Below are 22,321 nucleotides of genomic sequence, written 5' to 3'. Positions count from 1 at the left end.
AAAGTACACAACAGTCAATCAATCATCCACCAATTCCTGACTATGACATGCTTACTGTATGTTTAAAAACAATGGGAGTGGAAATCTAATCCACTAAACATTACGCCGCTAAACCAGACTCAATTTTCTTGCATTCTTTCTGGTGATCACATCACATATGGGCAACATTACAAAAAATGTTCTCTCTCCCCAGAATTGTTAGCTGGGACATCACTGAGAAATCGAATCCACTGAAGTATGCTGGCAACAAGAGGCCAAACCTTTAGAGAATTGAGAATGGACCAATAGTGTTAACGTGACTGCACGTTAAGAGCGGGGTGAGCCAGTCTACGGCCAGAGGTTGAGAAACACCACTGTGAAACCTGCACACAACAGAACAACTCAGCATGTGATGCTGGTAGAAGTCAATAAACACTGTAGAGATTGGTTACAATGTGTTCAGTGTGCATTGGTGCTGGAGATGTGGGGCCCGTTCCAAATGGCACCCTATTCCCTGTAGTTGACTACTTTGGTCAAGGGAAAAGGGTGCCGTTTGAGAAGCAATATGACAGAAGCAGAGAGGACATGCTGTCATGAAAAATGTGTGTATTATTTATTTCAGTCTTCAAAAATGTACAATCTTTGTGAGCGAGACAAGTGCTACTGACCAGTGATCAGGAAAGTGCAGGGAGAGTATAAGCTAGAGCAGGTAAAAGCAATCATACACAGAGCAGAGAAATCGTACACAGAGCAGAGCTTCTAGTGCAACCATCAAGGATCAGAGTTCAAAGAGAAAGCCTTGCTGTGAGGAGTGCATTATGAGTCCTATCAATAGCTGCATATGCCAAATGATGTTTACAGAGAACACAAGTCTCTTTCTACATGGGATGAAAGATTCGAGTCTGAGCAGAACATTATGCACCAGAGCCATATATACACAGGACCAGTCAAAAGTTTGAACACACCTACTCATTCAAGGGTTTTCTTTATTGTTACTATTTTTTACATTGTAGAATAATAGTGAAGACAATAGTGTAGACCTTATAGTGAAATGCTTACTTACGAGCCCCTAACCAACAATGCAGCTTAAAAATAAAAATAATATGAGTAAGAACAAGAAATAAAAGTAAAAAGTAATTAAAGAGCAGCAGTAAAATAGCAATAGCAAGACTATACACGGGGTGTACCGGTACAGAGTCAATGTGTGGGGGCACCGGTTAGTTGAGGTAATATGTACATGTAGGTAGAGTTATTAAAGTGACCATGCATAGATGTTAACAACAGAGAGCAGCACTGGGGTAAAAGGGGGGGGGCAATGCAAATAGTGTGGGTATCCATTTGATTAGATGTTCAAGAGTTTTATGGATTGGGGGTAGAAGCTGTTTAGAAGCCTCTTGGACCTAGACTTAGCAGAGAGAACAGTCTATGACTAGGGTGGCTGGAGTCTTTGACCATTTTTAGGGCCTTCCTCTGACACTGCCTGGTGTAGAGTTCCTGGATGGCAGGAAGCTTGGTCCCAGTGATGTACTGGGTCGTACGCGCTACCCTCTGTAGTGCCTTGTGGTCGGAGGCCAAGCAGTTGCCAGTCAGGATGCTCTCAATGGTGCAGCTGTGTCACCTTTTGAGGATCTGAGGACCCATGTCAAATCTTTTCAGTCTCCTGACGTCGTGCCCTCTTGACGACTGTCTTGGTGTGCTTGGACCATGTTAGTTTGTTGGTGATGTGGACACCAAGGAACTTGAAGCTCTCAACATGCTCCACTACAACCTCGTCGATGAGACTGGGGGCGTGCTCGGTCCTCTTTTTCCTGTAGTCCACAATCATCTCCTTTGTCTTGATCACGTTGAGGGAGAGGTTGTTGTCCTGGCACCACACGGCCAGGTCTCTGACCTCCTCCCTATAGGCTGTCTCATCATTGTCTGTGATCAGGCCTACCACTGTTGTGTCATCGGCAAATTTAATGATGGTGTTGGAGTCGTGCCTGGCTGTGCAGTCATGAGTGAACAGGAAGTACAGGAGTGGACTGAGCACACACCCCTGAGGGTGGAATACTACAAGATTCCATATGTGTTATTTTATCGTTTTGAAGTCATCACTATTATTCTACAATGTAGAAAATAGTAAAAGTAAAGAAAAACCCTATAATGAGTAGGTGTGTACAAACTTTTGAACGGTACTGTATATACAGTGCATTCGGAAGGTTTTCAGACCCCTTGACTTTTTCCACATTTTGGTATGTTACAACCTTATTCTAAAATGGATTGACATGTTTTTTCCCCTCATCAATCTGCACACAGTACTCCATAATGACAAAGCGAAAACAGGTTCTTATACATTTTTATAAGTATTCAGACCCTTTGCTACGAGACTCAAAACTGAGTTCAGGTGCATCCTGTTTTCATTGATCATCCTTGAGATATTTCTACAACTTGATTGGAGTCCACCTGTAGTAAATTCAATTGATTGGACATGGTTTGGAAAGGCACACAGCTGTCTATATAAGGTCCCACAGTTGACAGTGCATGTCAAAGCAAAAACCAAGCCATGAGGTCAAAGGTCAGAGGTCAAATTGTCTGTGGAGCTCCAAGACAGGATTGTGTCGAGGCACAGATCTGGGGAAGGGGACCAACAAATGTCTACAGCATTGAATGTCCCCAAGCACACAGTGGCCTCCATCACTCTTATATGGAAGAAGTTTGGAAGCACCAAGACTCTTCCTAGAGCTGGACGCCCGGCCAAACTGAGCAATCGGGGGAGAAGAGGAGGGAGGTGACCAAGAAACCGATTGTCACTCTGACAGAGCTCCAGAGTTACTCTACGGCGATGGGAGAACCTTTCAGATGGACAACCATCTCTGCAGCACTCCACCAATCAGGCTTTTATGGTAGAGTAGCCAGACAGAAGCCACTCCTCATTAAAGGGCACATTTAAGGCAGCTTGAATTTTGCAAAGAGGCACCTAAAGAACTCAGACCATTAGAAACAAGATTCTCTGGTCTGATGAAACCAAGATTGAACTACGGCCTGAATGACAAACATCATGCCTGGAGGAACCTGGCACCATCCCAACGGTGAAGCATGGTGGTGGCAGCATCATGCTATGGCGATGTTTTTCAGCGGGAGCCTAGTCAGGATTGAGGTTAAGTTGAACGGAGCGAAGTACAAAGAGATCCTTGAAGAAAACCAGCTTTAGGGTGCTCAGTACCACAGACTGGGGTGAAGGTTCACCTTCCAACAGGACAACAAACCTAAGCACACAGCCAAGACAACGCAATTGTCACGCCCTGGCCTTAGTTATATTTGTTTTCTTTATTATTTTGGTTAGGCCAGGGTGTGACATGGGTGATTTATGTGTTTTGTCTTGTCTAGGGGTTTTTGTAGATTTATGGGGTTGTGTTCATTTAGGTGTCTAGGTAAGGTGTCTATGGTTGCCTGGATTGGTTTTCAATCAGAGGCAGGTGTTTATCGTTGTCTCTGATTGGGAGCCATATTTAGGCAGCCATATTCTTTGGGTATTTTGTGGGTGATTGTTTCCTGTCTTTGTGTTTTATGCACCAGTTAGGACTGTTTCGGTTTTCACGTTTATTGTTTTGTAGTTTGTTCATGTTAAGTGTCTCTTATTAAAGAACCATGAACTTCAACCACGCTGCGTTTTGGTCCACCTCTCCTTCCCAGGAAGAAAGCCGTGACCGCAATAGTGGCTTCGGGACAAGTCTCTGAATGTCGTTGTTTGGCCCAACCAGAGCCCAGACTTCAACCCAATTGAACATCTCTGGAGAGACCTGAAAATACCGTCCAACCAGTCAGAGCTTGAGAGGATCTGCATAGAAGAATGGGAGAAATTCCTCAATTACAGATGTGCCAAGCTTGTGGCGTCATACCCAAGAAGACTTGAGGCTATAATCACTGCCAAAGGTGCTTCAACAAAGTACTTAGTCTTAATACATTTGCAAAAAAATTGAAAAACATATTTTTGCTTTATCATTACAGGGTATTGTGTATAGATTGATACAGGGGGGATTATTTGATCCATTTCAGAACATGGTTGTAACATCACAAAATGTGGTATAAAATACAAGACCATACAAACGCTCCCACACCGCGTGGCCGCGGCCACCCTAATCTGGTGGTCCCAGCGCGCACGACCCACGTGGAGTTCCAGGTCTCCGGTAGCCTCTGGAACTGCCGATCTGCGGCCAACAAGGCAGAGTTCATCTCAGCCTATGCCTCCCTCCAGTCCCTCGACTTCTTGGCACTGACGGAAACATGGGTCACCACAGACAACACTGCTACTCCTACTGCTCTCTCTTCGTCTGCCCACGTGTTCTCGCACACCCCGAGAGCTTCTGGTCAGCGGGGTGGTGGCACCGGGATCCTCATCTCTCCCAAGTGGTCATTCTCTCTTTCTCCCCTTACCCATCTGTCTATCGCCTCCTTTGAATTCCATGCTGTCACAGTTACCAGCCCTTTCAAGCTTAACATCCTTATCATTTATCGCCCTCCAGGTTCCCTCGGAGAGTTCATCAATGAGCTTGATGCCTTGATAAGCTCCTTTCCTGAGGACGGCTCACCTCTCACAGTTCTGGGCGACTTTAACCTCCCCACGTCTACCTTTGACTCATTCCTCTCTGCCTCCTTCTTTCCACTCCTCTCCTCTTTGACCACACCCTCTCACCTTCCCCCTACTCACAAGGCAGGAAATACGCTCGACCTCATCTTTACTAGATGCTGTTCTTCCACTAACCTCATTGCAACTCCTCCAAGTCTCCGACCACTACCTTGTATCCTTCTCCCTCTCGCTCTCATCCAACACTTCCCACACTGCCCCTACTCGGATGGTATCGCGCCGTCCCAACCTTCGCTCTCTCTCCCCCGCTACTCTCTCCTCTTCCATCCTATCATCTCTTCCCTCTGCTCAAAACTTCTCCAACCTATCTCCTGATTCTGCCTCCTCAACCCTCCTCTCCTCCCTTTCTGCATCCTTTGACTCTCTATGTCCCCTATCCTCCAGGCCGGCTCGGTCCTCCCCTCCCGCTCCGTGGCTCAACGACTCATTGCGAGCTCACAGAACAGGGCTCCGGGCAGCCGAGCGGAAATGGAGGAAAACTCGCCTCCCTGCGGACCTGACATCCTTTCACTCCCTCCTCTCTACATTTTCCTCTTCTCTCTCTGCTGCTAAAGCCACTTTCTACCACTCTAAATTCCAAGCATCTGCCTCTAACCCTAGGAAGCTCTTTGCAACCTTCTCCTCCCTCCTGAATCCTCCTCCCCCTCCCCCTCCTCCCTCTCTGCAGATGACTTCGTCAACCATTTTGAAAAGAAGGTCGACGACATCCGATCCTCGTTTGCTAAGTCAAACGACACCGCTGGTTCTGCTCACACTGCCCTACCCTGTGCTCTGACCTCTTTCTCCCCCTCTCTCCAGATGAAATCTCGCGTCTTGTGACGGCCGGCCGCCCAACAACCTGCCCGCTTGACCCTATCCCCTCCTCTCTTCTCCAGACCATTTCCGGAGACCTTCTCCCTTACCTCACCTCGCTCATCAACTCATCCCTGACCGCTGGCTACGTCCCTTCCGTCTTCAAGAGAGCGAGAGTTGCACCCCTTCTGAAAAAACCTACACTCGATCCCTCCGATGTCAACAACTACAAACCAGTATCCCTTCTTTCTTTTCTCTCCAAAACTCTTGAACGTGCCGTCCTTGGCCAGCTCTCCCGCTATCTCTCTCAGAATGACCTTCTTGATCCAAATCAGTCAGGTTTCAAGACTAGTCATTCAACTGAGACTGCTCTTCTCTGTATCACGGAGGCGCTCCGCACTGCTAAAGCTAACTCTCTCTCCTCTGCTCTCATCCTTCTAGACCTATCGGCTGCCTTCGATACTGTGAACCATCAGATCCTCCTCTCCACCCTCTCCGAGTTGGGCATCTCCGGCGCGGCCCACGCTGGATTGCGTCCTACCTGACAGGTCGCTCCTACCAGGTGGCGTGGCGAGAATCCGTCTCCACACCACGTGCTCTCACCACTGGTGTCCCCCAGGGCTCTGTTCTAGGCCCTCTCCTATTCTCGCTATACACCAAGTCACTTGGCTCTGTCATAACCTCACATGGTCTCTCCTATCATTGCTATGCAGACGACACACAATTAATCTTCTCCTTTCCCCCTTCTGATGATCAGGTGGCGAATCGCATCTCTGCATGTCTGGCAGACATATCAGTGTGGATGACGGATCACCACCTCAAGCTGAACCTCGGCAAGACGGAGCTGCTCTTCCTCCCAGGGAAGGACTGCCCGTTCCATGATCTCGCCATCACGGTTGACAACTCCATTGTGTCCTCCTCCCAGAGCGCTAAGAACCTTGGCGTGATCCTGGACAACACCCTGTCGTTCTCAACTAACATCAAGGCGGTGGCCCGTTCCTGTAGGTTCATGCTCTACAACATCCGCAGAGTACAACCCTGCCTCACACAGGAAGCGGCGCAGGTCCTAATCCAGGCACTCGTCATCTCCCGTCTGGATTACTGCAACTCGCTGTTGGCTGGGCTCCCTGCCTGTGCCATTAAACCCCTACAACTCATCCAGAACGCCGCAGCCCGTCTGGTGTTCAACCTTCCCAAGTTCTCTCACGTCACCCCGCTCCTCCGCTCTCTCCACTGGCTTCCAGTTGAAGCTCGCATCCGCTACAAGACCATGGTGCTTGCCTACGGAGCTGTGAGGGGAACGGCACCTCAGTACCTCCAGGCTCTGATCAGGCCCTACACCCAAACAAGGGCACTGCGTTCATCCACCTCTGGCCTGCTCGCCTCCCTACCACTGAGGAAGTACAGTTCCCGCTCAGCCCAGTCAAAACTGTTCGCTGCTCTGGCCCCCCAATGGTGGAACAAACTCCCTCACGACGCCAGGACAGCGGAGTCAATCACCACCTTCCGGAGACACCTGAAACCCCACCTCTTTAAGGAATACCTAGGATAGGATAAAGTAATCCCCCCCTTAAAAGATTTAGATGCACTACTGTTCCACTGGATGTCATAAGGTGAATGCACCAATTTGTAAGTCGCTCTGGATAAGAGCGTCTGCTAAATGACTTAAATGTAAATGTAAATGTAAATATATATATTTACAAACGTATGTGGACACCCTTCAAATGGAAGCGTAGCATGTAAAAAATCATCTGTCCTCTGTTGCAATACTCACTATTGAGTTCCCAAACTGCCCCTGGAAGCAACGTCAGCACAATAACTGTTAATCGAGAGCGTCATGAAATGGGTTTCCATGACCGAGCAGCCGCCTTTGGATTTTGGAGTGATAAATTACTCTTCACCATCTGGCAGTCCAACGGACAAATCTGGGTTTGGTGGATGCCAGGAGAACGCTACCTGCCCCAAAGCATAGTGCCAACTGTAAAGTTTGGTGGAAGAGGAATAATGGTCCGAGGCTGTTTTTCATGGTTCGGGCTAGGCCCCTTAGTTCCAGTGAAGGGAAATCTTAATGCTACAGCATACAATTACATTCTAGACGATTCTTTGCTTCTAACTTTGTGGCAACAGTTTGAGGAAGGCCCTTTCCTATTTCAGCATCCCAAATGCCACCATGCATAAAGCGAGGTCCATACAGAAATGTTTTGTCAAGATTGGTGTGGAAGAACTTGACTGTCCTGCACAGAGCCCTGACCTCAACCCCATCGACCACTTTTGCGATAAACTGGATCGCTGACTGTGAGCCAGGCCTAATCGCCCAACATCAGTGCCCGACCTCATTAATGCTCTTGTGTCTGAATAGAAGTATGTCCCCGCAGCAATGTTCCAACATCTCTTCCCAGTAGAGTGGAGGCTGTTATAGCAGCAAAGGGCGGATCAACTCCATATTAATGCCCATGATTTTGGAATGAGATGTTCGACGAGCAGATATACACACTACATTAACAAAAGTATGTGGATATCTAAATATGGATCTGTTCTGCAGTATTCGACTAAAAAGTTATATTCAAACTGAATTGACTGAATGACTGTACAGTTACGAAAGAGTTTCAAACCATAACAAGCAAATCAGTAATATCCAAGAATTGCCAACTGGTTGGCAAAGAAAGCTATGAGGTATCGAAAGACACTGTTTATCTCATACACAACCACAGGCTTGACAGCCTTTATCTTGGATTGTTTAGGTAATGTGATTTCTGAACTATTTTGATAGTTATGACTGTATTATTGTACAAGATGATGTATGTTGGATAGGATAGGATAAAGTAATCCTTCTCACCCCCCCCCCCCCCCCCTTAAAAGATTTAGATGCACTATTGTAAAGTGGCTGTTCCACTGGATGTCATAAGGTGAATGCACCAATTTGTAAGTCGCTCTGGATAAGAGCGTCTGCTAAATGACTTAAATGTAATGTAAATGTATTGGATTTTAATTATTGTGTCATACAACACAAAACCAAACTGAAAGAAGCATTGACTTCTACACACTAGGCTGGTCTTGTTATGAATCTCAGGACTACAGAAGAACAGTAGAAAAACTGTGCATTGAAAAGATGACTTCTCTGTCATCAACCCAGAGCACTACAGGAGTTATTGTGTCCTTACGATCCTTATGATACAGATTATCACTGATTTTACAACAATGAAGAAACTCATAACTCACTAATAATTGAACATTATTACTTTTTATAACCATACACAAACCCAAAAGATACAGTATGACATGTGTATCCCAATAGGTATTGCATTGTCTTTATAGTAGTCTACTTGCTTAGGTCCTGCAATAAATCACATATCATACCTGCCATATATGTCATACGTTACTGTGTACATCTAATGCATTAACCCACCAAAACCATACGGAGCTCTTTAAGGTAAATGACTCAAACCTACAGTGAGGCATACTGTAGGAGAAATCACCTATAGCCTGCTTCAGTACAGTATGAAAAATCCACTGTTTATTGCACGGTGTTAATCAAATCAAATCAAATTGTATTTGTCACATGCTTTGTAAACAACAGGCGTGGACTAACAATGAAATTATTACTCAGTTAATGACAGCCAAGTAACACTAGTTATCACCCAGAGAATGCTACGGTCTGACTCTCCACCTTTTATGCTGTGCAAGCTTCAGTGTGTATGTTCATGCAGGTTGTGGTAAGTGTTGACAAAAAAATGGTGTAGCTATTGCTTTGTACAAGCTTCAGGACAAAGGGACCAACATCGCTTCTGGACAAAGGGACCAACATAGCTTCAGGACAAAGGGACCAACATAGCTTCTGGACAAAGGGACCAACATAGCTTCTGGACAAAGGGACCAACATAGCTTCTGGACAAAGGGACCAACATAGCTTCTGGACAAAGGGACCAACATAGCTTCTGGACAAAGGGACCAACATAGCTTCTGGACAAAGGGACCAACATAGCTTCTGGACAAAGGGACCAACATAGCTTCAGTGCCCTGTGTGAATCTTACAGTGCTAAAGGAGATACTTTACCATCTGTTATTAAAATATTCACAAATCAACCAATAACATGGTCGTGCTCCCAACATTCTGAATTGGCAACCTAAAACTAACCAACCAGTTTCTTTCCCTAAATACAACATTCATAAGTGAACCACAAAAATATATCTAGTACCTCTAAAGGCTAAACCATACACATAACATGACCACATTATCCTATGTTATCTCAAATGACCTCATGCTCGTCTCCAGAATTAATTGAAACTAATGTTCAAGGCACTTTAAGTTCAAGTTCTTCCACATTTCTTCAGACTATTTCAAGCACTTGTGTTGTACACATTTCAATTAAGTTTGAGGAAGTTGAAATATATTACAACATAAATAGCAGTAATAAAGCAGAGGGTCATGGTAACCAGATAATCCAGGCTTGTAACCAGGGGTACAAGGCTTTTAACCAGGGGCTCAGGCTGGTAACCAGGGTGACACAGCTGGTAACAAGAGTGACCAGGCTGGTAACCAGGATGACACGGCTGGTTAACAGGGTGACAAGGCTGGTAACCAGGGTGACACAGCTGGTAACCAGAGTGACAAGGCTGGTAACCAGGGTGACCAGGCTGGTAACCAGGGTGACACAGCTGGTAACCAGAGTGACAAGGCTGGTAACCAGGATGACACGGCTGGTTAACAGGGTGACAAGGCTGGTAACCAGGGTGACCAGGCTGGTAACCAGGGTGACAAAGCTTCACAGTGATGGCAAGATGGTGAATGGCTCCTAATAGCACCTAATGTACACACGCTCACACAAAAACACACAGGGGTTACTGTATATACATACACATACTGTACACACATATGGGTGATTTACACACAAACGTGAACAATTTATGTATAAAGACATACAGTATGAATGAATAATATACAAATAGATCATGTAAATACACAAAAGCTTTATACACAAACAAACAAATGGATTATGCACAAACACCTTTATATATATATACACTTATATACATTTATATACACTACAGCACATTCACACAGGTGATAAGATAGACATATGTCCCTTATGTACATAAATATGAGGTATGTCAATTGAGGTTGATAATGTCACACACATTGATAACAGCATACGCTGAGTGTACAATACATTAAGAACGTTCCATGTTCTTTCCATGACATAGATAGATTGACCAGGGGAATCCAGGTGAAAGTTATGATCCCTTATTGATGTCACTTGTTAAATCCACTTCAATCAGTGTAGATGAAGAGGAAGAGGTTAAAAAATATTGTTAAGCCTTGACACAATTGAGACATGAATTGTGTATGTGTGCCATTCAGAGGGTGAAAGGGCAAGACAACATATTTAAGTGCCTTTGAATGGGATATGGTAGTATGTGCCAGGTGCACCGGTCTATGTCAAGAACTGCAACGCTACTGGGGTTTTCACGCTCAACAGTTTTCCGTGTTTATCAAGAATGGTCCACCACCCAAAGGACATCCAGCCAACTTGACACAACTGTGTCAACATGGGCCAGCATCCGTGTCAACATGGGTCAGCATCCCTGTGGAACGCTTTTGACACTTTGTAGAGTCCATGCCCCAACGATTTGAGGCTGTTCTAAGGGCAAAAGGTGGGGGGCAACTCAATAGTAGGAAGGTGTTCTTAATGTTTTGTACACTCAGTGTGTATTCAAATACTTATTATATACATATATGCTGGTTAAATATAAATAGTTTACATTGTGGTAAGGGAAGACTAGAGCTCTAACTACATATAACTCATTTTGGAAGCATAGTTGGAAGACATGGTGCTACAGGGGTTGGATGTTCCTGGGTTTGGGGTCGGGTGGTTCGTAGGGTGGACCAGGGGTGGTGGTGCCACAGGTTGGGGGCACGGCAGGTAAAGCAAACACCCCTGAACCCAAGGGGGACAGCAGCTCAGGCCAAAAGCTTACACAGAGGGGCGAGAGGGGCGAGAGGGGCGAGAGCAGCAGCCCCCCAAACAGGTCTGGGCCTGAATGGGCCAGCATGTAGCCAGGATGGAACTCTGCCTGTCTCGGGGAGCTGGTCTTCATCACTGAGCACAGGGCCTGATTGTCAATCATCGGCCATGACAGGGGGAGCTGGGGGCCTTCAGAGCCAGGGGCTGTCCTGGCAGGTGCCTGAAGAGAAAGATATGGAGGTGAGCTTTCAGTCACCACAGACTTTCACCTTGACTGTACCAGACCTGACTTCAAATAGTATTTGTTTTCTTTTAAATACATTAAACATTTGATTAAGTCTGCCTGCAGTGCCAGCTGGCAGGATCTGCACTTTTAGGACTATTCCATCAGTTCTATTGTGCCAAACATGCTCGATCAAATGCAGTTAACTTCTTGGTGACAGGGGGGCAGTATTGAGTAGCTTGGATGAATAAGGTACCCAGAGTAAATTGCCTGCTACTCTGTCCCGATGCTAATATATGCATATTAGTAGTAGTATTGGATAGAAAACACTCTGAAGTTTCTAAAACTGTTTGAATGATGTCTGTGAGTATAACAGAACTCGTATGGCAGGCGAAAACCTGAGAAAAATCCAACCCGGAAGTGGGAAATCTGAGGCTTGTAGTTTTTTAACTCAGCCCCTATTGTAGTTACAGTGGGATATTGGTTATGTTGCACTTCCTAAGGCTTCCACTAGATGTCAACAGTCTTTAGAACTTTGTTTGAGGATTCTACTGTGAGGTGGGACCGAATGAGAGAGGGATGAGCCAGGTGTCCGGCAGATTGCCACAGGCTCTGAGGCGCGGTCACGAGAGAGTTAGCTCTCGTTCCATTGCTTTTCTACAGACATAGGAATTCTCCGGTTGGAACATTATTGAAGATTTATGAAAAAAACATCCTAAAGATTGATTCTATACTTAGTTTGACAAGTTTCTACCGGCTGTAATGGAACTTTTTGAATTTTTTGTCCAACGTTCGGCTGGACCTGAACGCGCATTTGGATTTGTTTTTCCAAATGCCCTAACAAAAGAAGCTATTTGGACATAAATGATGGACATTATCTAAAAACAACACAAACATTTATTGTGGAACTGTGATTCCTGGGAGTGCATTTTGATGAAAATCATCAAAGGTAAGTGAATATTTATAATGCTATTTCTGACTAATGTCGACCACCCAATATGGCGGGTATCTTTTTGGCTGCTTTGTTGTCTGAATGCTGTACTCAGATTATTGCATGGTTTGTTATTTCCCTAAAGTTTTTTAAAACTCTGACACAGCGGTTGTATTAAGGAGAAGTATATCTCTAATTCCATGTATAACACTTGTATTTATAATGAGTATTTCTGTAAATAGATGTGGCTCTCTGCACAATCACTGCATGTTTTAGAACTACTGAACGTAACGTGCCAATGTAAAATTAGATTTTTTTATATAAATATGCACTTTATCGAACAAAACATCCATGCATTGTGTAACATGAAGTCCTATGAGTGTCATCCGATGAAGATCATCAAAGGTTAGTGATTAATTTTACCTCTATTTGTGCTTTTTGTGACTCCTCTCTTTGGCTGGAAAAATGGCTGTTTTTCTGTGAGTTGGTGGTGACCTAACATAATCGTTTGTGGTGCTTTCGCTGTAAAGCATTTTTTTAAATCAGACACTGTGGCTGGATTAACGAGAATTTTATCTTTAAAATTGTGTAAAATACTTGTATGCTTGAGGAATTTTAATGATGACATGTTTGTTGTTTTGAATTTGGCGCCCTGCACTTTCACTGGCTGTTGGAGAGGTGGGACGCTACCGTCCCAAAAATCCCAGAGAGGTTAAAACATTTCATAATTTGATAGAAAACAAACACAATTTGAACCCAGGCCTAAACTATACACACGCTACCCCCACAAACACAAAACATACATTACATTTAGCTACACCACCACTAAATAATGGATAATACATAAACTCACATACATACCGTATCGAACAACTACTCACATCTGGAGCGCTGAACAGTCTGTCTCTTGTTCTGGGCCCCCCGGGGTCCTCGTTCCAAAGTGGTTGCCCTCTGAGGTTGAGGGAGCTAGTCCGCGGGCGCCGGGCGACACCCAGGGCCTCCATGGTCCAATCATCCACTATCCTGTGAAGGGAGTCTGTGAAGGACTCTGTGTAGGAGCCCATGTAGGTGCCAGTGTAGGTGCCTGTCTTGTTGTTGCTGTTGTTGGCCTGGGCTTGGGCCAGCCCTGCTACTGTCTGGTGGGGAGGAGTAGAGCTGGCTGTCTGTTGTTGGGGTGGCTGGGGGGATGCACCTGGGCCTGCTCCAGTCCCTGGGAGATGGACATACTGTTCACATCCTGCCTCAAGTTCAAACTAGCTCTGTTGCTAAAGCATGTTAATTTAACTAAATGTAGCTACCATGAACACTAGATGGCCAATCCTGTTTATAAAATGCATTCTATCTAATAAAATGTGCTTATGAGGGCAACTTTGGGGAAGGAAAACAGGGTATAGGAGTAGCTACAATAAATACATAATACACATAGATTGGGGTTTTCTAAATGGCTAATGTCTTTGCTGCAAGTTACACTTACCCCTTCCACGATCTTTTCCAAGGCAGAGTCGTTTCAGAGTTGACCCTAGGGGACAAACAGAGTTAGGAATCCATGCAGCATGAAGACAAAAACACGCAGTGTAAGTCTACAAACATACAGACACGCTGCTGCACAGAGCTGCTCAATGGCCATACGCAACATTATCACATATACAGTACATAACACAGTGGGAAAGCATGGTTCAGTCAACTATCTGAATACTGATGGAGAAGGCCTATCATGCAGTCACTCCAGAAGTCAGCTACAGAACTGTAAGAGGTCTGAGAGAGAAAGCGAGAGCGAAAGAGAGAGAGAGAGATTCTAACCAACGGGGCACAACATAACAGTGGCTGTGTGTAGCCATGCAGACGGGGTCCACTACGTAGGACTGCAGGGGCAGAGACTGGGATACATTGAGAGGATCTGTGCTGAGCAGACAGGCAGGAGAGGAGGGTAAGAGTAAGCTGAGCACACAGTGCTGCTGCAGTGCATCACTATACTGTACATGCACTACTCATCAGCCAAGCACAACAGACAGAGAGAAACATTTAACTAGACTAAATAACTTTTTTGCCCGCTTTGAGGACAATACAGTGCCACTGACATGGCCCGCAACCAAAACCTGCGGACTCTCCTTCACTGCAGCCGACGTGAGTAAAACATTTAAACGTGTTAACCCTCACAAGGCTGCAGGCCCAGACAGCATCCCCAGCCGCGTCCTCAGAGCATGCGCAGACCAGCTGGCTGGTGTGTTTACGGACATTTTCAATCAATCCTTATCCCAGTCTGCTGTTCCCACATGCTTCAAGAGGGCCACCATTGTCCCTGTTCCCAAGAAAGCTAAGGTAACTGAGCTAAACGACTACCGCCCCGTAGCACTTACTTCCGTCATCAAGAAGTGCTTTGAGAGACTAGTCAAGGACCACATCACCTCCACCCTACCTGACACTCCAATTTGCTTACCGCTCCAATAGGTCCACAGACGATGCAATCTCAACCACACTGCACACTGCCCTAACCCATCTGGACAAGAGGAATACCTATGTGAGAATGCTGTTCATCGACTACAGCTCAGCATTTAACACCATAGTACCCTCCAAGCTCATCATTAAGCTCGAGACCCTGGGTCTCGACCCCGCCCTATGCAACTGGGTACTGGACTTCCTGACGGGCCGACCCCAGGAGGTGAGGGTAGGTAACAACATCTTCACCCCGCTGATCCTCAACACTTGGGCCACACAAGGGTGCGTTCTGAGCACTCTCCTGTACTCCCTGTTCACCCACGACTGCGTGGCCATGCACGCCTCCAACTCAATCATCAAGTTTGCGGACGACACTACAGTGGTAGGCTTGATTACCAACAATGACGAGACGGCCTACAGGGAGGAGGTGAGGGCCCTCGGAGTGTGGTGTCAGGAAAATAACCTCACACTCAACGTCAACAAAACAAAGGAGATGATTGTGGACTTCAGGAAACAACAGAGGGAGCACCCCCATATCCACATCGATGGAACAGTAGTGGCGAGGGTAGTAAGTTTTAAGTTCCTTGGCGTACACATCACGGACAAACTGAATTGGTCCACCCACACAGACAGCATCGTGAAGAAGGCGCAGCAGCGCCTCTTCAACCTCAGGAGGCTGAAGAAATTTGGCTTGTCACCAAAAGCCCTCACAAACTTCTACAGATGCACAATCGAGAGCATCCTGTCGGGCTGTGAGGTCTGCACAATGCATCACCGGGGGCAAACTACCTGCCCTCCAGGACACCTACACCACCCGATGTCACAGGAAGGCCATAAAGATCATCAAGGACAACAACCACCTGAGCCACTGCCTGTTCACCCCGCTATCATCCAGAAGGCGAGGTCAGTACAGGTGCATCAAAGCAGGGACCGAGAGACTGAAAAACAGCTTCTATCTCAAGGCCATCAGACTGTTAAACAGCCACCACTAACATTGAGTGGCTGTGGCCAACACACTGACTCAACTCCAGCCACTTTAATAATGGGAATTGATGGAAATTGATGTAAAATATATCACTAGCCACTTTAAACAATGCTACTTAATATAATATTTACATACCCTACATTACTCATCAAATATGTATATGTATATACTGTACGCTATATCATCTACTGCATCTTTATGTAATACATGTATCACTAGCCACTTTAAACTATGCCACTTTGTTTACATACTCATCTCATATGTACATACTGTACTCGATACCATCTTGCCTATGCCGTTCTGTACCATCACTCATTCATATATCTTTATGTACATATTCTTTATCCCTTTACACTTGTGTGTATAAGGTAGTAGTTTAGGAATTGTTAGGTTAGATTACTCATTGGTTATTACTGCATTGTCGGAACTAGAAGCACAAGCATTTCGCTACACTCGCATTAACATCTGCTAACCATGTGTATGTGACAAATAAAATTGATTTGATTTGAACTAGCTCAGAGAGACACAGAGGAGAAGTTGGGATGGGGGAGGAGAGAAAAGCTAGAGGAAAAGAGAAACTAGAGGATGAGGAGATGAAGAGATGAGGGATAGGAGTGAGACAGTAAAGAAAAGGAGATGAAGAGATGGGGGATAGGAGTGAGACAGTAAAGAGGAGGAGATGAAGAGATGAGGGATAGGAGTGAGACAGTAAAGAGAAGGAGATGAAGAGATGGGGGATAGGAGTGAGACAGTAAAGAAAAGGAGATGAAGAGATGAGGGATAGGAGTGAGACAGTGAAGAGGAGGAGATGAATAGATGCGGGAAAGGAGTGAGACAGTGAAGAGGAGGAGATGAAGAGATGAGGGATAGGAGTGAGACAGTAAAGAGAAGGATATGAAGAGATGAGGGATAGGAGTGAGACAGTAAAGAGGAGGAGATGAAGAGATGAGGGATAGGAGTGAGACAGTAAAGAGGAGGAGATGAAGAGATGAGGGATAGGAGTGAGACAGTAAAGAGGAGGAGATGAAGAGATGAGGGATAGGAGTGAGACCGTAAAGAGAAGGAGATGAAGAGAAGAGGAGGAGATGAAGAGATTGAGGGATAGGAGTGAGACCATAAAGAGAAGGAGATGAAGAGATGAGGGATAGGAGTGAGACAGTAAAGAGAAGGAGATGAAGAGATGAGGGATAGGAGTGAGACAGTAAAGAGAAGGATATGAAGAGATGAGGGATAGGAGTGAGACAGTAAAGAGGAGGAGATGAAGAGATGAGGGATAGGAGTGAGACAGTAAAGAGGAGGAGATGAAGAGATGAGGGATAGGAGTGAGACCGTAAAGAGAAGGAGATGAAGAGAAGAGGAGGAGATGAAGAGATGAGGGATAGGAGTGAGACAGTAAAGAGAAGGAGATGAAGAGAAGAGGAGGAGATGAAGAGATGAGGGATAGGAGTGAGACAGTAAAGAGAAGGAGATGAAGAGAAGAGGAGGAGATGAAGAGATTGAGGGATAGGAGTGAGACCATAAAGAGAAGGAGATGAAGAGAAGAGGATGAGATGAAGAGATGAGGGATAGGTGTGAGACAGTAAAGAGAAGGAGATGAAGAGAAGAGGAGGAGATGAAGAGATTGAGGGATAGGAGTGAGACAGTAAAGAGGAGGAGATGAAGAGATGAGGGATAGGAGTGAGACAGTAAAGAGGAGGAGATGAAGAGATGAGGGATAGGAGTGAGACCGTAAAGAGAAGGAGATGAAGAGAAGAGGAGGAGATGAAGAGATTGAGGGATAGGAGTGAGACCATAAAGAGAAGGAGATGAAGAGATGAGGGATAGGAGTGAGACAGTAAAGAGGAGGAGAACCAATGAAGATAAAAGAAGAGGACATGAGAAGAGGAGAAAAGAGGAGGAGAGGAAGGAGAGCAGTGCAAGAGGAAAAGGAGCAGAGTGAGTGGTGGAGCGAGGGAGGAGAGGAGGAGGAGAGGAAGGAGAGAAGTGCAGGAAGACGAGGAGCAGAGTGAGTGGTGGAGCAAGGGAGGAGAGGAGGAGGAGAGGAAGGAGAGAAGTGCAGGAAGACGAGGAGCAGAGTGAGTGGTGGAGTGCTTGGAGGAGAGGAGGAGGAGAGGAGAGGAGGAGATACAAACAGATAGACAGAGACACAGGCCCACTGAGGAATCTAGCGCGTGGTTTGCTATTGGATTTATAGGTCACTCTCTCTGGCGGTGGAGGGTAAGACGGCCAGCCTGTGGAGAGGAGGAGAAGAGGAGGAGAGGAGGAGGAGAGGAAACACAAGACACTAGGGTAAGAAGAGCACACAGCTCTGGACAGAACACACATTAGAGATGAGTTCGAACAATAACCCATGTCAGAACCATAAAGGTTAAAGGCTGCAGATGCCTGATTAAGGTCGATATGACCGAAACGTTGCACCATCCTACTTCCGTTTTGATCCTCCTCTGTACCTGTGATAAGACTTTACATGTTCCATCATTTGCACCTTGTCCCAAAATTCCCAGGTTTTCCCGAAATCCCGGTTGGAATATTTACTCAGGACGGAATAAGCAGGAAATCTGGATTCCTCCGACCAGGAGTTTTGGAAAACCTGGTAATTTTGAAAGTTACCTGAATTTTGTAACCCTAGTGATAATGTTCTCCATTTGCATAGCTGGGATGTGTAGATTGTAGGTCACCTTGGCCTGGTGAAGCTTGTGGTCCTGTCCTCTCTCCGTGTAGTCCAGCTCCAGCGTAGATGTTGTCTGAAGAGAGGGAACCCTTGAGGGAGCAGGGCTGCTTGGTCTGGACAGGTTCAGAGGTGGAGGTATCCAAGTGACTGGTACCTGAACGGGCTCTTCTGTCCGACTGTACTGGAGCTTTAGCTGGAGACCCGTTCAGACTGACTGTAGTCTCACCTGCACAGACAGACCAACTTAAATATTACACACAGAAACCTGCACAGAGAGACATTATGTGCATCACAAATGGCATCCTATTCCCTATTAACTGGATTACTTTTGATCATGGCTCATATGGGGCTCTGGTCAAAAGTAGTGCACAAAATAGGGAATATGTTGCCATTTGGACATAGACATAGAGAAAGTATTACAATTTAGCCCTGCTACTCCATTCAAATCATGACAGTTACCTTGCCTGACACAAGAGGACCTATCTGCCTTAAATCATGCAGACAAGCCTGTTTCAGTCCCTTCCAGAAGGATCTTTCAGATCATCTTTCATAAATTACTGGTTTTGGTGCCTTGTACTCACTGGTTTTGCCAGAGTCGCTGGTTTTGGTGGTGACATGCCTAAGCTGTTGTACCAGAGGACTGAGGAGTTTTTCAGCCTTCAGTTTGTGCTTGTGCTTGCTCCTCCGCTTGGGGGGAACTGAGTGAGAGAGACCCAGGGGGGGTGAGGTGGCTTTACCCAGCCTGCGGTACAGCAGCTCTATCTCCCCTCTGTGGTGCGCCTGCAGCTCCGAGAGCTCCTTTAAATGTCTGGGTGGAGGAGATGAATGGAGGGGAGAGAAAGGTTTTAGATAAAGGGTAAATTGACTTATCCAGATTATGCTCTTCTAGACTCAGACACACCCACACACACAAACACACAGCTGACTTACTTCTCCCTGAGTCTGGTCAGCTCTCTCTTCATATCCGAGTCCTCTAACTCAGAGTCATTATCACTGCTCACATAGGCCGAGCCATGCACGCCCCCCTGCCGGCTCAGAGAATCAGAGCTCTGCACACTACTACTACGGCCTGAACGGCGCAGGAAAGCCACCGCTCTCTTCATGAGGTCACTTCCTCTACGCTCCCCTGAGCGACCGTGGCGTGAGGGCGTGGCCGGGGCCAGCTTGGCCGGACTACTCTCCGCCCCCGAGTCCGAGGACAGGAAGCGCGCGTGAGCGTGGACTGTAACATCAACAGACACGGAGGTGGATGTGGAGGCGTGTGTCAACGACCCCCGTTTGGCCATGGCGGGGGGTGTATCAAGGTAGAAGTCTGGCGGGGCGGAGTAGCGGCTGTCATAGCTCCTCAGGGTGACGTCGTCCTCGGTGCTGACCACTGAGAAACGTCCGATAATGGTGGAGGCGGCCTGGGCACTGCTGCGGTAGTCTAAGAGATGGCCAGCAGGGTGCGCCGGGGAGGCAGCGCTGTTCCAACTCCTCTGCTTCCGCTCTCCTTGCGTCACCACATCAGGAAGGCCTGTGATCATCTATAGATAATAAAGTTATTATTTAAAGAGCTCTGACACGTTTATACCTACTTTGCAGAAATGAAACAAACAGGGAATTATAATATCAATCCACAATATCACAAACTCAAATTCTAAGACATTAGTCAGGCATTGTAGGTAGATGGAGTCACTAAGAGGTAGTAGTAAATAGTGGCCTTGGGGAACAAAAATGTAACACAGTAAAGTACCTTAAACTGGCCTCTGGATCCAGAGCCAGAGCAGGAGGTAGAGTGTGGTACGTTTTGTCTCCTAGACATGGGAGCTGCAGACAGAGAGAGAGAGACTGAATGCCCAGGTTCTCTAATGACTACAATAAGAGCTGTTCAATAGGTTAAAGGAAAATAACTGAAACCTCTGTGGATCTTGAAATTGATCACTGTCATAGACAGCTGTTTGAGGGATCACAATAATGTTGTATCCTTCATACCACACTATAGAATGTACATACCACACTATAGAATGTACATACCACACTATAGAATGTACATACCACACTATAGAATGTACATACCCCACTATAGAATGTACATACCACACTATAGAATGTACATACCACACTATAGAATGTACATACCACACTATATAATGTACATACCACACTATATAATGTACATACCACACTATAGAATGTACATACCACACTATAGAATGTACATACCACACTATAGAATGTACATACCACACTATAGAATGTACATACCACACTATATAATCTACATACCACACTATATAATGTACATACCACACTATAGAATGTACATACCACACTATATAATGTACATACCACACTATAGAATATACATACCACACACCGCAGAATCACTCAACGTGCTCAAACTGTCCATCCTCTCTGGAATCTGAGGCTGAAAGAAGGAGTGGGGAGGGAGGAAGGGATGAGAAAAGAGAGAAGTGAAACAGAGAAAGACAGTTGACAGGGCGAGAATAAAGAGCAGTGGGATAATGGTCAACATTTAAGGATGAATGGTGGACATAGATTACATGTACTTTACATGTAGTCTGGGGTGTGAATGGAGTTACTTTTAAGGACTAAACAAATCTCAGAACAGAAAGTATGGTTGCATCCCAAATGTATTGCACTATTTAGGGAATAATAGGGTGCCATTCTATGATTTATACGGAATAAAGGTTCTGTGTTTACCAGTTGTTCCCCTGTCCGGTAGCGCCCCTCCCCCATAGGTCGGGGAGTGCTGCTTCCTGAACCCAAGGTGGAGCTGTCTGGGCCAGGAGGGGATTGGACATACTCTGTCCCTGAGCCTGGCGTCTCCGCAGCACTGCCTGATGGATACATGGGGGCATACTCCTGGTACAGCAGGGTCCTCAGCTTCTCGTCCAGAGTCTTGATGGTGCTGTCCACAAAGCCCCCTCGGCCCCCCACCCCTCGCCCCTCCCCATCTGACTCACTGGGCCCCCCTGCCGTGTGCTGGTGGGGGGCAGGGCTCTGGGGCAGCGAGGGGGCCTTTGCTCCACCCATGGAGAAGGGCTGCTGGAGCACCACAGGCGGCTGGGAGCGGTCAGGGCGGGCAACGGAGGGGTAGGAGAGTTGGAGGGACTCTCTGGCTGAGGAGGTAGAGGGGTCCTGGGAGGGCAGAAGGGTGAGAGGAGCTGATTTCCCCTGGGCTCCACCACTCACATCCAGGAACATTGGCATGGCCAGTGGGCAGCAGGGCACCTCCTCCACCATGGAGGCAGCACATGCCATCTCCGCCATCTTCTGGACAGCATGGATGGGGGAGATGGCACGAAGACGCCCTCCCCCCTGGTGCTCCTCTCCAGGCAGGGAGCTACGGAGACCTCCAGAGGGGGCCACTGGCAGAGCCAAGGCTGACTGGGTGTGATGCAGCCTGGGCAGGATAGAGCTGTGGGCCTGGCCCTCTGGAGGATGGCCTGGTTGGACAGATGGGGGGCCAGAGGGAGGTGAGACATGGGACATAGCCAGGAGGAGAGGGTCTGTGGAGGACAGGATGGGAGGGCTACAGAGGCCATAGCCCTCGTAGTTGAAGCCTCCACTCCCCCCAGACACAGAGTTAGCTATGGAGGAGGACGCTGATACTGCAGGAAGAACCGAAAGAAAACACAATATAAGAGTAACATCCTGTTTGTCTACAAATGTACAACAGCCCCACATCCAAAGACCTTAAACAGATAA

The 22,321-nt window shown here is 46.5% G+C and overlaps 1 protein-coding gene across 1 annotated transcript in view; it reads right to left on the bottom strand.

The window, feature by feature from the left end:
• Positions 1-8,623: 8,623 nt before the first annotated feature.
• Positions 8,624-22,321, bottom strand: part of LOC115131705 (serine/threonine-protein kinase WNK2-like) — an 81,239-nt gene continuing 67,541 nt past the window's right edge. The window contains exons 19-28 of the mRNA XM_065003133.1: positions 21,314-22,224; positions 20,960-21,017; positions 20,343-20,416; positions 19,538-20,133; positions 19,189-19,415; positions 18,615-18,833; positions 18,069-18,167; positions 13,990-14,034; positions 13,397-13,725; positions 8,624-11,581 (exon numbers count right to left, since the gene is read on the bottom strand). Of these exons, the coding sequence (XP_064859205.1) occupies positions 11,231-11,581; positions 13,397-13,725; positions 13,990-14,034; positions 18,069-18,167; positions 18,615-18,833; positions 19,189-19,415; positions 19,538-20,133; positions 20,343-20,416; positions 20,960-21,017; positions 21,314-22,224 (2,909 nt within the window). The 3' untranslated portion in view covers positions 8,624-11,230. The remainder of the gene's footprint in view (positions 11,582-13,396; positions 13,726-13,989; positions 14,035-18,068; positions 18,168-18,614; positions 18,834-19,188; positions 19,416-19,537; positions 20,134-20,342; positions 20,417-20,959; positions 21,018-21,313; positions 22,225-22,321) is intronic.

The sequence above is a fragment of the Oncorhynchus nerka genome, linkage group LG2 (assembly GCF_034236695.1).
Source record: "Oncorhynchus nerka isolate Pitt River linkage group LG2, Oner_Uvic_2.0, whole genome shotgun sequence".
Classification (NCBI taxonomy): Eukaryota; Metazoa; Chordata; class Actinopteri; order Salmoniformes; family Salmonidae; genus Oncorhynchus; species Oncorhynchus nerka.
Note: the sequence above shows the minus strand (reverse complement) of the source record. Positions and strands in the feature narration are given on the sequence as shown.